Genomic DNA, 15,066 nt, shown 5'->3' with positions numbered 1-15,066 from the left:
TAATGCATTGTAGCAACTAGTTTTCCACTAATTGTAGTTGAGTAAAAGTCAAATATTTGCCTCCGAGGTGTAGGCCTAGTGGAGTAAAAATAAAAGTACTGAAAATACTCTCAAAATTGTACTTATTTACTTTCCACCACTGGAGGTTACAGTGGCGTCACTTGCCCACAACTTAAGAGCAGATCTACAAGCTGCTGTCAACAGCAGATGGATCTTGCCTTGTAGATCTGTTCCTTGTATGTTGGCAAGAGACACTGCTGTACTAAGACTGAAGCCCAGATTCTACTTACTAAACACGTGAAGGTGTATCACGCCAAGAATAGCCGTTGTGAGCCATATTAGATCAGAGAGCTGTTTAGATCTATTCTAGGCGTGCGACACCATCACGTGGGAAAGCATACAATACACTTAAATTAGGCTCGTCATCTTCGAAGTGGGGTTTAACGATGTGCATAAAAACAAAGGCGAAATGTTACATCAATATACTTTATTTTATCATTATTAACATTTCCTTTTTTTTCTTCTTTTTAATAGGTTGGTTTTTGGATGTTGGTATTATACAATATCCTCATACTCAGTAATTTTGTAAAAACATTCATGAGGCGTGTATAAAAAAGAGGGCACCACCGAACACAAGGTCAGTCCACACACTTCCTCAAACATATACATAAAAATGTATGCATCTGTCCCTATGCATTATTACACATACATATACATACACATTTATATATAAAACACACCCTAAAATTGATGGTAATTTGTTCCAATTTTGTGGTTGTTAATGGGTTTTCTTTCGAGGATTGATGTTAAAATTGTGGATAAAAGTTCCATGTAGAAAAGCAAAACTATGTTAGCCTGTGGCAGCCTTTCACAGAAAGACTTGAGGAAGGCAAAAACAACACAGGTCTATCACACCTCTGCCAACCCCAGGACACTGGCTCTACCACTCAACTCTTGATACAAATGAAGGAAAATGTGTGTTAAGAACTAACAATCACAAGTACTTGCAATGGAAACCAGCTCCAAGGTGGAGCCCAAAAAGCTTGTGTTCACCTCCCTTGTATCTGTCTGAAAATGGCAGAAGATTTATCGGGCAAGGTGACTAAGATTTAATTGTATAGAAGGGATCAAGGAGTGGAGGAAGACTTTGGGTATTCTACCCATTACCCAAAGGCCACAATGTTTGTTCAAATCCGTGATATATTACATAAAAACAGAACTTCTCTGGTTCTAATGCTTAACAATCACAAATGTCAGGACTTGAGCCCAAGATCTGCGCTTGGAATAAACCGAAATAAACAAGTCCTATGAGTCAGAGTGAAGAACAAGGACATCAAAGGACAAGGAGGAAATGCATCCATTAGTGAAGTTGTGGGCCACAATAAGAGGGGGAAAATAAATAATAAAACATATGAATAATATCAAACATGGGGCAAGTTAATCAAATCACACAATCAGAATCAAGAAAATAAAAAATACATTTGTCAGGATTATTTGCAGGAGAATACCTACATTGCATTCAGCAAACCTAAGTAGTTATTCTTTTACATGGTTTCAGTGAGAAGGAAAAAAAAGAACACACGGTCGCCTTTTGATTGGGTAGGCATTCCTCCTCGCCTTGCTTCTGATTAGAGAGGTCTCTCTGCAGTCACTCTTCATGACCAGCATAGCACATTACAGCCAATGATCAGGTGTCTTACAGGAGGGGTCTGACTGCACTCCGGTTACAGCCAATGATCAGGTGTCTTACAGGAGGGGTCTGACTGCACTCCCATAGAGTGCTTCAAAACAAATCAACTCAACTGTTCAATCCGACTCCTCTCTCGTTTTCCCTTTCTCGTTTTGCCGTACATTGCGGTGGGAGAAATTAAAGGGGAACTGTCAGGAGAGGTTTTACATACGTTTATAACAAAGACACCATGTCAGTCATCGTGGATGAAATCTGCAGGAAAACCCTCACATACAAAGGAAAAACGTCAATCATAGTTCAGTCCCTGCAAGCTCAGCATAATTATTGAACCCCCCCCCCCACCCCCCAAAAAAGTATTAACTTTATTTATCTGTGTTTTAGAAACTTTTGTAGTTTCTCAGTGGCAGATCGTGCAGCTTCTTAGCTGCACTTGTTAATTATCTATACAACTATACAGAGGTGAGGGAAACAAAGGGCTTAATGTGTACAAGAACAAGAGAAACAATGCAATCTGTGATCAGGTGGGGCCGGTGGGCGAGTGGGTGCAATATCATGCGCCTGAGTCCACGACTGAGGAATTGATGCAGGAGAGATGACACGACAGTCAATATACACAAACAATGAAGTCGAAGCCAAGTGAGAAGGAGGTGACAGCGAGACAGAGGAGAGACAAGGCTAGCTCCAGAGTCCTGCGTAGTTGCCATGTAGGCCGGAGCAGAGCGGCCCGCCGGCCACGAATAGCTTGGTGCCGGAGTCATCATAACAGTGAGTGTACACCGCATTGGGGAAGGAGTGGATGTCTGAGAAGTAACTCCTCCACGTCTCATCGTGATTCTGAAAGGCAGTGTGGATAGGAGGGAAGGGGAAAGAGCAAAAATTACATCCGTTTTCCTGAATATAACATACATTTATGTTAGGCTGTGTTAAATTGCCCACATTGAAATGAAAGCAATAAAGATAATTTATGACTAAGTGTTTTTATACTGTTCTTGTGAGTAATTTGTATGCCCAATGCCGTTTTCTCATAAAGTTTCTCACACACCAAGGAAGAAGTTCTACATACCAGCCAGCCCTTGCCTGTAGTGAGCTTGAGGATGCCCTCTCCTGGACGTTGCCTGTACCCGCCGGCTGGACTCAAAGGGTTCTCCAGGAATCTATGGGCTCGGATGTCATAGAAGAGTAGGGAGCCTTGACCTGTCCCCACTGTCACTATGTGTTCATAGAAGCTGACAGAGCGGATCCCTGGAAAAACAGAGGTAAAAGCAAAAGTTATAGAGATCTTTTTCCAACATTTTCAAAATGTGCAAAGATGAAATTGTCTGCCTGCAAATTGTTAAGAGTCAATAGAAAATGTGATCTCTCAATAGAAAATGTCTCCACAGAGCTACAGCCTGCCACAGTGGGAAGACAGTCGCAAATTGTGGTCAAGAAAAGTTGTCCGTCTATCTGGACAGATATGCCCAAATATGGCGATAAGCTCCCCAAAGTCTGGTTCAGCCTGCCAGCCAACTGGCGAAAAACTATTATGTATAGTCACTATCAACCATTTTCAAAAAAGATATGAATTGTTTTGTCAACAAGCTCATATGGGCTTGTGCCTGCATGTTGTATGGTGAAACGAATCATTATTTTGATATTATTTGCATGCAATAACTTTTGCGCTCTCCAAGCAGCCGGTAGTCTTTTGGGCTTTCTGCACTGTTGTGTAAAACTGAGTAAGTCACAGTAGAGGAAATGGTATCCCGATGGCTGAAACCTTTTAGACAGTTCTTATGGGGAAGAAAACAGTTTACAGTACACACTACGCAAACATTTACTTTTAAATTTAGAGAGACAAACATGCAGGTGATTTAAGTGCCAACAAATTAGCTAGGGCTACAATCTATGAATGTGCACATGTGCTGAATGCCCACCCAGTCTCTTGTAGCCATCAATTCAGGCTGCATTTTGAGAAAACAAGATTTCTATTAAAGTGTTTTAGATCAAAGTACAGGAATTTCCACATGTGATTAAATGTGAGATTAATCATGAACAATTAGAGATACTATGAGTGATTGATGAAAATTGAATTCCCCTCGGAAGTCAGGGTCTATCTATTTAAGCCAGTTGTGATGTAAAATACAGTATCATGTGAAGTGCACGTTCTAGTGAATACCTGTAGAATACTCACCGCTACCCCTCTCTCTGGAGTTGACGGACTTAATATTTTGTGTGGGCTGCCGTGGATCGAGGAAGGAGACGTGGGCTTGTGAGCCCACAGCATAAACCGACCAGTCCTGTCCATAAGCCAGACACACATTCTCTTTGCAGTGAGGCAGCTTGGTGGACAGCAGCTATCGACAAAACAATGTGAAGAGTAAAACAGTACAGATTTCTGAGATTAGTGCATATGAATAAAGAGAGGACACTTTCACACAACCTCAACACATGGGTCGACTGTTGAATTTCTGCGCTGACATACCTTGCACAGGTTCAGCTCAGCCTTCCAGAGATGGAAATAGCCATCCAAGGAAACAGCACCAAGCTCCTGAGAAGGAACAAAATATGGAAGGCTTCCATTAATTCCATTAGATGCCAAGAATTACTAATTAAAATACTGAGTATTTTATTTATTACAGACAATACGTCTGTAATACACAGACGTATTATGGATGCACTGTATGTGTACAGTATGTTAGTCTGTCCATAAGTTTATCAGACGATGCTGAAAATGGCACAATAAACTTGGACTTTCATGGGGCTCACTATGCACACCACTGGTCCGCCATGTGATAGGAACCAGCAGTTGGTTTGCTCACAAAGCGGTTACACTGCAATGCATTGTGAGCTTATAGGTTTGCCATTTTCGTTGCACGACACAATGTGAAACAAAGTATAAATGGGGCATGAAGCCTCACCTTGTGGTTGTTGTTGAAGGCCAGAGCGCGGACCTTACAGTTGTATGGGTTGGTGTACTCCTTGGGGATGTCCTTGAGGGCACGGTGCGAGATGTGGGAGTAGCAGGGAACTCCCTCCTCACTCTGACTCTGCTCTGCCTTGCTCAGTACCTCGTCCGTCACCTCCCACAGGCCCATGGAGCCATCCCTGGACCCTAGATCACACAAACAAGACACCAGATTATTACCTAGGAAAATGAATCCATCTGCTGTGCTAATGTTCTGCCACAATCAGGCTTTGTGACAGGCGACGTGGGGCAGCGCATGAAATTTGGATGAGGCAATATGCTTGTGAGAACAACATCTGCTGCGTGAGCAAAATGTTTAACATGATCGCATTAAAGTTTTACTAGCCATCATGGATTTTGTTTATCCTTGCTGCTGTAAGGAAATAACTGCACTTATAAAGTCGAGATAACATGGACGACAAAGAACCTGGCTACAGAGGTTCTCTCTAGGTCGTCCTCAGACGAGCCCTCCATCGTCGTTTCCAGTCATCTCGGTTCTCCATACATCCGGCCAGTTCGTTGGTACTTTGCACTCCTGCATCGCTCTTGAGTATATCCACGTATGTTAGTGCGGGGCGTCCTCGTGATCGATGCCCGTGTGTTGGTTCCCAGAGCACCAGTTTGCTGGCTGGCAGTTCTTGATGCCTTTGGCAGTGTCCTGCTAGTCTCATTCTCCTGGCTGCTATTTTCTGGCTCACCCTCGGTAGTCCCTCATACAGAGTCATGTTAGTGACATGTACAGTCTTGCTGATGTTAAGTACTGCACGCAGCATTCTGGTGTAGCACCCGTCAAGGGACTTCTCCAGGGTTGGCTTCAGGGTCCAGCATTCACTGCCGTATAGGAGAACAGACTCCACTGTTGCGTAGAAGAAGCTGAGTTTGATTTGTCGGGGGAGATTGGAGTTCCAAACACTGTTCATGCCATTCAGGGCCCTCCATGCAAGTGCCTTCCTCACTTTCAGATCTTGCTCGGTTGAGTTGACCCATGAGCCCAGGTACTTGAAGTCCTTGACTTCCTTCAGCACCGTGCCTCCTGCTGTTGTGAGAGGTGGATGTTCCGGTGAGATGTTGTAGGTGATAACCTCAGTTTTCTTGGCATTTAGCCTAAGGCCAACTTTGGCACACTCCAGCTCCACACTGTTCAGGAGTTCCTGAGCTTGTTCCACGCTGTCGGAGAGCAGGCCAATGTCATCCGCATAGTCCAGATCTGTCAGGACTACCTTGGGATGTCGTCTTGACCTCCTTGGAGTTAAGGTGAAGCCAAGATCCTGCTCTCGTCCACTGATGGCTTTCCTGAGCGCATAGTCCAGGACTATGATGAAGAGGAAAGGGGCTAGGGTATCCCCCTGCATTACCCCGGCCCGGATATCAAACTCCTCGTTGTTACCATCTGGGGTCACCACCTTGGCCCTTGTTCTTGCATACATGGACTCGATTGCCCGGAGCAAGTTGGGAGGGACACCGTAGGCCTTAAGGATCTTCACCATTGTGCCTCTGTGAATCGAGTCAAACGCCTTTTTGAAGTCGATGAAGCAGAGTACAGCAGTCAAGTTATCCTTCTTCACCTCCTCAATCATTCTCCTCAGTGCCAAGATCTGTGCTACGGTAGTTCTCCTCTCTCTGAAGCCATTTTGGTTCTCTCTCAGGAGAGGGTCGATGGCATGCCGTATCCTGTTTAGTATCATTCTGTTGTAAATCTTTGCAGTGATACAAGTCAGGCTGATGCCTCTGTAGTTGTCTGGCTTTGAGAGGTCCCCAGCTTTAGGCACTGGAATGATGTTGGACAGAGACCATATTTCAGGCTGTTTGTTGTTCATTAGTGACAGGTTGCAAAACTCCAGGGTGAGGTCATCAAGGTCACAGTTCTTTAGGACCTCTGGGGGTATGCCATCTGGCCCAGCACTCTTGCCCTCCCTCACTGTGGATTTCGCCTTGGAAAGCTCACTGGACGTAAAGGGACCATCTTCGATGTCCAGGCCCTGGAGGATTGCCGGCACATCCTCCTCAACTCCATCCTCTGCTGTACCCAGGAGCCCCTGGAAGTGGCCGAACCAGGTAGTCACCCTGTCCTCTGGGCTGTGTCCCTCCACCTGTCCCTCCTTAGCTCTTTTCCGCCCAGTCATCTCATTGATGACTTTCCAGGCCTCCCCATATCTCTGTTAGGTTAGTGGGATTTAAAAATGAACTGCCCAATGCATTATTGCTATGATAATTTATTACTCCTGTGGTCTATCTATCAATGTTGAAACTCAGCTTTTTTCACCCCAGTAATACAAATTCCATACCGTCACAGCCCCTATCACAACAAAGTATCTTTAAACTAAATCTGTCTTGATGCCAGAGGATCAATCGTTTCCAAGTAACTTACCCGACACAGCCATACTGTCACTGATCCATGCAATAGAGAAGATCCAGTCATTGTGGCCTTCCTGAAAGAAGAGACACAACCCTGGTAAAGAGATAACTGGTTGAAAAAATAAATAAAGAGATGGAGAGAGAGAAGATTTCCAGCGGCACTGGAAGCATCTCCAGAACAATAGTTCATGCTACCGTTCCACTTAAGCATTGCTTTCACTGGGCCAATTATTTTCCCCTCTGCATGATACTAGTTCTGTACGTGAAATTATTGCTAATAATCTCCTCTGAAACTAACTAAACAATTCAACTGGAATGCAAGATCTTTTAGTGGATCTGAATTTAAACGCTTAGTGAAATGCAAACTTAAAACATATGATTGCCAATCCAGAGAGCTATATAAAAGTCAACACAAGAGATTCTTTACTGAAACCTCAGAAAAAAAAGCTAAACTTACATCCCCGACACACACAGGGTCCAGTGTAGGCAGCCTGTAGACAGCCAGACTGTTGGGGTTGTCTCCTCCAGTGGCCAGTAGTGTTCTGGAGGGGTTGAGCTCAATGGCATGGATCCCACAGCCCTGCTGGTCCATCCTGGAGCGAGGGCTCCCTGTGGTGAGAAAATGACCTCCTGCCATCGCACCCACATGTCCAGAAGCTCCACCACGGGACTCTCTGTCCTTCAGCATGGGAATGCACGTTATATCCCCCGACAGGACGTCTGCAAAGAAAAGCTGCAGACACGAGAAAGGAGGACATTAGTTGACGTTTAACTATTTTTTTTAAACTGTTCGCAAAAAAGGTTTCACATTTTCAGCTTGAAAATAGCGATTCAAAAGCGGTTGAATGTTACAGAAGAAAATCTACAGACAGAAAAACTGTGCGCATATTCAGTTGTACGTCTTGCCTCTAACAATTACAAGCCATTGTGTAAGTATGTAGTTTTACCTGTACAGCTTCTAATCTAAACTCCCTGATTTAAATCCAGTTCAATCATTTCTTCTGCCTGAAGCAAAATGCCAGAGACCAGTGGGCCTATTTTCGCTGGTGGCTTATCCCTTATGGCCAAACTTCTTTGCCTTTTTTTTCCTTTTTACCATTTTACCAAAACATTTAAATAGCCAATCTACAAGCTCACAGCTTGTCAATGTAGATCGACTAATTGAACAATTTTTAAAATGTTTTTCAAAATAGTAAAAACATAATAATAATAAATAAAAAAGCAAAGAAGTTTAGGTATAAGGGGTAAGGCACTGACAAAAATACGGCCTCAGGTGTACTACACTGTGCTACTATGCTATGTGGCCATTATGTAATGTTTACAATTGAGATACATGAATCATGGCTCCTAAACAAACTACGACAATAACCTGGCATACCAGCCACATCAGCATACTCTAGTGTCTAGTCTGAGGGGTTGCAAACAGTGCAGCCTTAGGGGCATCAATCTGAGAATAGCTTGTGTAGAATCTCTCCTTAGCAGAACGATATGACTTCAAATTAATATCACGATTATTACAAACTTTTGCTTCAATCATGATTAATGAACGATTATTTAAAAAATGAAATACAAAGTATAATACAGGGCTTAAGTGGTTAGACTAATTGATTTAGTTAATTATAACAAAATAAATTTGTATTTTTTTTTCTTTCATTTTTATTCATTGATGAGAACGAAATATATCCACCCCCCATCAATCAATCAATTAACCTACATGAGCAAAATGTCGGTTTTCGATAGGTTTGAGGTTAATTGCCCAGTCCTACTCCTCACCGTGTTGCATTTGGTCCCACAGACCACATGTCGGTGGTTGAGCCACTGTGAGGCGAACACTTTGTTGAGTCTCCCCAGGGAGAACTCCCTCTCCTTGAGGATGCCGGGGAGTCTGCCTGCGGCGAACCCCCGCAGGCTCTGCTGGAGGCACAGCTCGTGCTGCTGCTGAGGCCGGAACTCACGGCCACGGAGGGCACACACCACAGAGCGCCGACTATGCCACCACTGCTGGGCATGACGGGACGATGAAGAGACGCGGCTCCGCTTGTGAGGTGCTTGACACCAGCCCAACTGAGAGAAAAGAAAAAGACAAAAGGTGAGGGGATATCGAGCCGAGGTCTTAATTAATTTATCGTCCACACCGAATTTCCAGACTAATATCTACGCAGTGATATTAGTCTGGCCATGGCTAGCTACAGTTGCTCATATGACCATTCATTCTCACATTATGCACATCTATAAACCCCTTCTTGAGATTCCCATAGCTCATCCAATTCCAAACACTATGACGCATGATCCCTTGACTTCAAAGTAGAGAGGCTGACATTAGTTTGGGATTCCCGCGGGATGGGATTAAAATGTGTATTAATCCCAGGATTCATTTGGACGGGGTGGGAATGAAAAGTCAACGGAAGCGGGCAGGAGCGAGAATGACACCAATTAGCCTCAATATTAATTAGCCCCAGATATTTTGAATTAAAACTGCATGAAACACAGTAATCTAAAAAGAAAACAAAATCCATTGCCTTTCCTAATGAAGCTGTATAATGTATATTAATTAATTAAAACAAAACAAGAAAACAACAAGAGCTGGATGGGAGTGAGAGTCATTTTGAGTGGGATGGGAGTCAATCTACCAGGAGTGAATGTCATGCATTCTCTGTCTCTAGTGCCCTGTTCTTAGGTGTTAGTCGTCTACAATTAGTGTTTGAATGCAGTTTGTTGTGGTTTTTTTTGTTGTTTTTTTTACTATTATCTGTCTGCAAACCAATTTCTCGCAAGGGACAATAAAGCTAACCTTGAACCTTGAAGGAGTGGGACTGGATGGGATTTTTTTTACCGGGTTGGTATTTTTTGGGAGTGGGATGGGACAGGAGTGAAAATCCAATCCAGTGTCAGTCTCTACTACACACACAAAAAATACATTATGTCAAGTCTCATCATTTCCATCTTTGAAATTTTACCCTCCCTCACCTTTAATGTTCTGAACTCTTTACGAGCCAGGCCCATCCCCCAGAGCCCGTCCTCCCAGTTCAGTGACCCAGATTCAAGGAGCCAAATAGGTCAAAGAAGGATCACAGCTTACACACACACACACACACCTTCACAGACCCTTCCTCAGGAAAGGATCTCTCAACTATCTCAAGAATTGCGTGACTGGGTATATGAAGGAGGAGGACACAGGACATGTTGACATAGAAGATTGGACAGCTGCTGGTAAACAACACAATGTCCCTCAATTACCATTTAACAATCTTACGTAAAAACCAGCGCAGATCCCACAGACTGCAGAAATAATCTCACTGCAAGGTTCACGCACGATAAATGAAACGGGTGTGTCTCGTCAATCACAGGGTAAAAATGATTGGGTGCTTAAATGACAGCTGAAAATGATGCTCATAATAATGTTGCACACTTTCCCTGGTGTGTAACAGAGTATGCAGCACACCACATGATCTATCGCTACGTATCTGGGCACAATTGAACTCTGCTGCAGGGTTTGCCCCAAGAGTTAGCAGGTATTCAATAACCTACACAAATCACGCCAAAAATGTTCATCATGATTTGGAATACTTTTTCGGATATTAATTTAACACAGACGAAATGACTGTCCCTGCAATGTTCCCTCCTAGTGGCGTGGCCCTATATGAAGGGTTTGTATGTCCCCCCCAGGCCACCAATGACCATTTGGCAGCTTCAGATGCACATGGACACAATAAATGTCAACAATCACATTAGGGGGAAAAAAGGGAAAGAAATCTACAATCATGGTTTGCCAACCAGCTATGTATTGAAATGGAATATGTTGCAGAGAAAGGCACTGGATAGCTGCCAAGTTCACTCTCTGTTGGCATCATTCTATTAATGGTTGGCTGTGTCATACCGGACTTATCCCTGGCCTGATCTGATCTCTCACTGAGGTCTTGTTGGACAAAAACTCCCCAATGTGTGCACAGGTATGACATTTCTGAAGCCCAATAATGAGACGCAGAGTGAGTAAGCAGAAATTATGCTGTCTCATAATGAGCATTATTGAGGTCTAATTATTATATTAAAAATGAACATGGTCGAAGTGCTCCTTTAAGCATCTAACCTATAACATTGTAATATGTTTTAACATGGCAGCATAAGCTTAAATGCCTGTCAGATTTGCAGAGAGCGCTGCACTGCTCATCCACGCTGACTCACAAATTGATAAGGGGGTGATAAGAATGCCAACTGTATACCTACCTACACAGTAAAATTACAAGTGCTCATTGAATCACAGAGGCCCCATGAGTTCCATTTGTACGGTGTATGGCACACAATCAAATGCTGTAAAAATAGCAATGTTTTATATGAAACCGATTACTGAACTCTAAATGGGTCTATTGGATTGACTCACCACACCACCAAACGTCTTTTTGGGTAACAGCTGCACTCCTATCACCAACAGCCAAAGGTCAAAGCCTTGGCCCATAATCATTTGTCACATCCCAGTGTAGCTCTCCCATCTATATTTCTGAACTGGCAAGAGTTCCTATCTGTTGATAGGAACTCTTGCACAGCATTCTGTGTGCCTGCTGTGAGAAAGACTGTAGGTGTTATGGGAAAACCAAGGCAAAGGATATTATGCATTATTGTAATAATACCTCAAATGTATATAGTACGAGTATATAGTACTTCATTTTTAGTACTCGACGATACAGAGTACCGATACGAGTACTTTTTATTTTTGTTGAGTACGGTAACCACTTATTTTACCCCCTGTTTATCATAGATGCAGATCGATCTCCGATCTACACTTGACAGTTGTCATTTATGCTTGTAGATCGTCTGTTTTGGGCGATTTGCTGCAGTGTTGGGTCAGACTTGCTCCCGTTGCATTCATTCAGCCTAGTGTCGATTGGATGTTTTGGTACTTGGGTCAGAGTATCGGGGCCGGTACTTGAGGGTGGTATCTGACAATAACTGGGGGGGGGGGGGGAACACATGGGGGGGGATTGAGGGCGGTTTTGAAGGATTGATAGTATTGGGCAGTGCATTACACAGGGGCAGCCTAACAACGGGGCTCCACCAGGCGTGTCAGCGTCGCGTCTCCGTCACCGCCAGGGAATGTTCCCTTTCAATCAATAAAGGGTGGCTCCACTGCCCGCATTGCGTGACTGCATTAAAACTGCCCTGGTTCGTTTGTTGATGCACGCACGCGTGATGCGCCTGGTGGACCCCCGGCGTAAGAGAAACCTCCTCAAGGAAGTTGGAGTGGGAGGGGACTGGACGTTGGAGGAGGTGGAAGAAAAAAAATCTCAGCCACTCTATGACATTGTTGTAATGTCAATTCACAAACAATGACCATGCTAAATGGTAAAATCTTGAATAGAGTGGTAGTCCTGTCCAATGTGCCTCACCTTATCTTAACAGCGTCAGTATCAATTGACCTTGGCTTTGATGACTGACAGTGAGTGACTTTTATTCGGCTCTAAAATAGGAGTATGAATCTCGCCTAACTGCTTCCGATGATCAGGCTGGCGGCTTCCTTGCATGCTTTCCTGCATTTCCTGTGTGCACGCGTGTGCAGCACTTGCACTAACCTCGACGACCTTACAGGCATATGCAACGGCTAAACTTATGTAATTTAGATAGCATTGTATGTAGACATACATAGCATAGCCCTCTATAATGTATACTCATAGCTTCACTGTACAGATATTCTACTGTTACGGCTCATACATAGTCTGTATTTTCAGTGGTTAGGTGACCACCGAACTACAACATGACGTCACGAGCCGCGGTGAAGAGCAAACCACTGCCACCGCTCCAGCCCTTCTCTCTGTTTTTACTCACCACCGCTCAACGTTATTTCAGCTCCGGTGGTCAGCTCACCACCGGAGTGGTGGTCACCTCACCACCGAAAATCCAGACTATGAATAGGCCTTTAGACAGATGTTAGGTTAATAGATTTCTCATGATTCTTGATGACTATTTATGTATTTGACGTATTACCATGTGTTGTTCTTGCTTACTGTAAATCTCTCTGGATTTGGTCTGCTAAATGCCTAAATTGTAAATTGAGTGTGTGGCATGTGGGTTAATGTATCCATTTGTAACAATGTTACTGTAACATTGTTACAGTTAGTTGTACACAGAGTAAATTCAACAGTGAGGATTTTACTGGAAATACTAACTGTGAATGCAGTCCATTTGCGGCCAGGTCACCTGTCAGGGCATTTATTATCATCGCTGTAGTTTGGCGTCAGAATTGAGGCCTCATGCTTTCAACCACTCCTCCATTCAAATGAAAACACCACACTTAAAATTCGTTCCTTTCAGTTGTACCAAGCTACATTTCTGCACTTAAAAATGTCCATGTTATTTTTTTTCATGTCAACAAAATATACAGGCAAGCTAATAGCGTCTTAACAGCCGTTTTAATCCAATACAAAATGCAGGTTTAACGGTCAAAACGATCGCATCGTGTTGACCGACTATAGGTGCACTTTCAGTACAATTTCCAGTTAAAGCATTTAGAATGAGATGCATTTCGAAATAATAACGATAAAACTGGGTGTTTATTATTAATGTTACTTCGCGTTAGCCTAGCTATAAGCTAAGAACCAGTGTGAGCCAGCTGTCCGTTGGTCGACCGACCCACCAACGTCCACTCCACAACGGACCATTTTGCGTTCGTGCCGACGGTGCCGTGGAGGACGGCTCGGTTTCCGAACGCAAAACAATACGTTGATATTGTCGTTATTGTTACATTAACGTTATTTGAACGCGATCTCATTCCACGTCGGCATAGTTAGTTACCCGTTGTTAGCTTAGCATGCTCCACCAGCAGTGGTGGAAAATGTACTCACATTTACACATACTTAAGTAAAAGTATCGATACTGCATTGCAGAAATACTCTTACAACTTAAGTAAGACATTACAAATTGTACTTAAGTACAAAGGTATTGAAAACAATTGGCACATAAATGTACTTTAAGAACCGAAAGTACTCATTATGCAGAAAGTCCTATTTCAGAAGTTAATCAAATGTTTTGAAAATAGCAGATGTTTTCAAATAGAAAATCTACAAGCATTGCTTCCCCCCCCCCAATTGGCCGGAAAGGTCAGAAGTGGCTAATGTACGATTTGTAATGCCGTAATAATAATCAAAATATACATAGTTAACTAGTAGTAGTTTTCAATAACTGTAGTGGAGACGTTATAAAATGTAGTGGAGAAAGTGCAATCAATATTTGCCTCTGCGGTGTAGTGGAGTAATAAAACAAATCAAGTGTACTCAAGTGCAGTACTTTAGTAAATATACTTAGTTACTTTACACCACTGGCTGTAGCCTAAGATTATACTCTCGTAGATGTGTTTTTTTTTAATCGATACTGAAATTTCATGTCAGGATCGATCAAAACACATCTACGAGAGTCTAAAATATTCTTAGCCCTACTGACTGCCTGACTAGCTGCTAGTGCTAACACATTGGATGGATTGCATGGTGGTGTAACCGCCTACCTGTTGTTGTGGCTCCTTGTTGCTGGTGGGATCTGCCTTCCTTTTCCTGCTAACTGTTTTTCTCGCCATGGTGGTGGTGGTGGTGTGACAACACAACAGCAGCCAGTCTGCTCACCCACATGGAGGACAACAACGGTGACACCACTACTACTACTGCTGCTGGACCGAGGATCATAAAATAAAATAAACGATAAATGTGCTTGCTAAAACGGTTTAGCTTTAGCTTCAGAAAATGTTGGTTCGTCCGGGGGTTCGTGGCCTACCTCCCTCCGCCGGCCACCAGGAGAACACAACAGGAAGGAAGGAAGTACTGGGGCGATCTAACGTACGACGCGCTAAATGTAAAGCTAAAAACGGCTAACGTTAGCTTCTATGATCAACAAGAAAAAAAATACAAAGTTTATAATTAAATGACGAAACTAAAAGTAAAAAAATATATATTCTTTTATCTTATCCTTTATTCTGTTTCTTCTCTGTCTAATTCTTCTCGTCTATTTTTTCTTTACCCTCCATTCGAGTCAAGTCAGCAGAGGTAAAAAACATTGCAAGGCCCACCTCTCTCTCTCTCCTCCGCTCCGCTGGGCGCCG

General features: G+C 43.3%; 1 protein-coding gene across 2 annotated transcripts; it reads right to left on the bottom strand.

Annotated features, from left to right (window-relative positions):
* Window positions 1–1,687: 1,687 nt before the first annotated feature.
* dcaf12 (DDB1 and CUL4 associated factor 12) lies at window positions 1,688–15,063 on the bottom strand. Of its 2 annotated transcripts, none has more exons than XM_080784492.1 (9): window positions 14,479–15,063; window positions 8,763–9,053; window positions 7,447–7,722; window positions 7,003–7,063; window positions 4,588–4,781; window positions 4,152–4,217; window positions 3,846–4,023; window positions 2,754–2,932; window positions 1,688–2,524 (listed from the first exon to the last, which is right to left on the bottom strand). In XM_080784492.1, the coding sequence occupies exons 1-9, from the start codon at window positions 14,545–14,547 to the stop codon at window positions 2,366–2,368; spliced, it is 1,473 nt and encodes a 490-aa protein (XP_080640618.1). In that variant the 5' UTR covers window positions 14,548–15,063; the 3' UTR covers window positions 1,688–2,365. The 2 variants fall into 2 exon arrangements, with proteins under 2 accessions (XP_080640618.1, XP_080640619.1); XM_080784493.1 differs by having other exon boundaries at window positions 3,861–4,023.
* Between the last annotated feature and the right edge of the window lie 3 nt (window positions 15,064–15,066).

This window comes from Protomyctophum bolini, assembly GCF_963924005.1.
Source record: "Protomyctophum bolini genome assembly, chromosome: 2".
Taxonomy (NCBI): Eukaryota; Metazoa; Chordata; class Actinopteri; order Myctophiformes; family Myctophidae; genus Protomyctophum; species Protomyctophum bolini.
The sequence above is the reverse complement of the archived record's forward strand: the minus strand, read 5'-3'. Positions and strand labels throughout refer to the sequence as shown.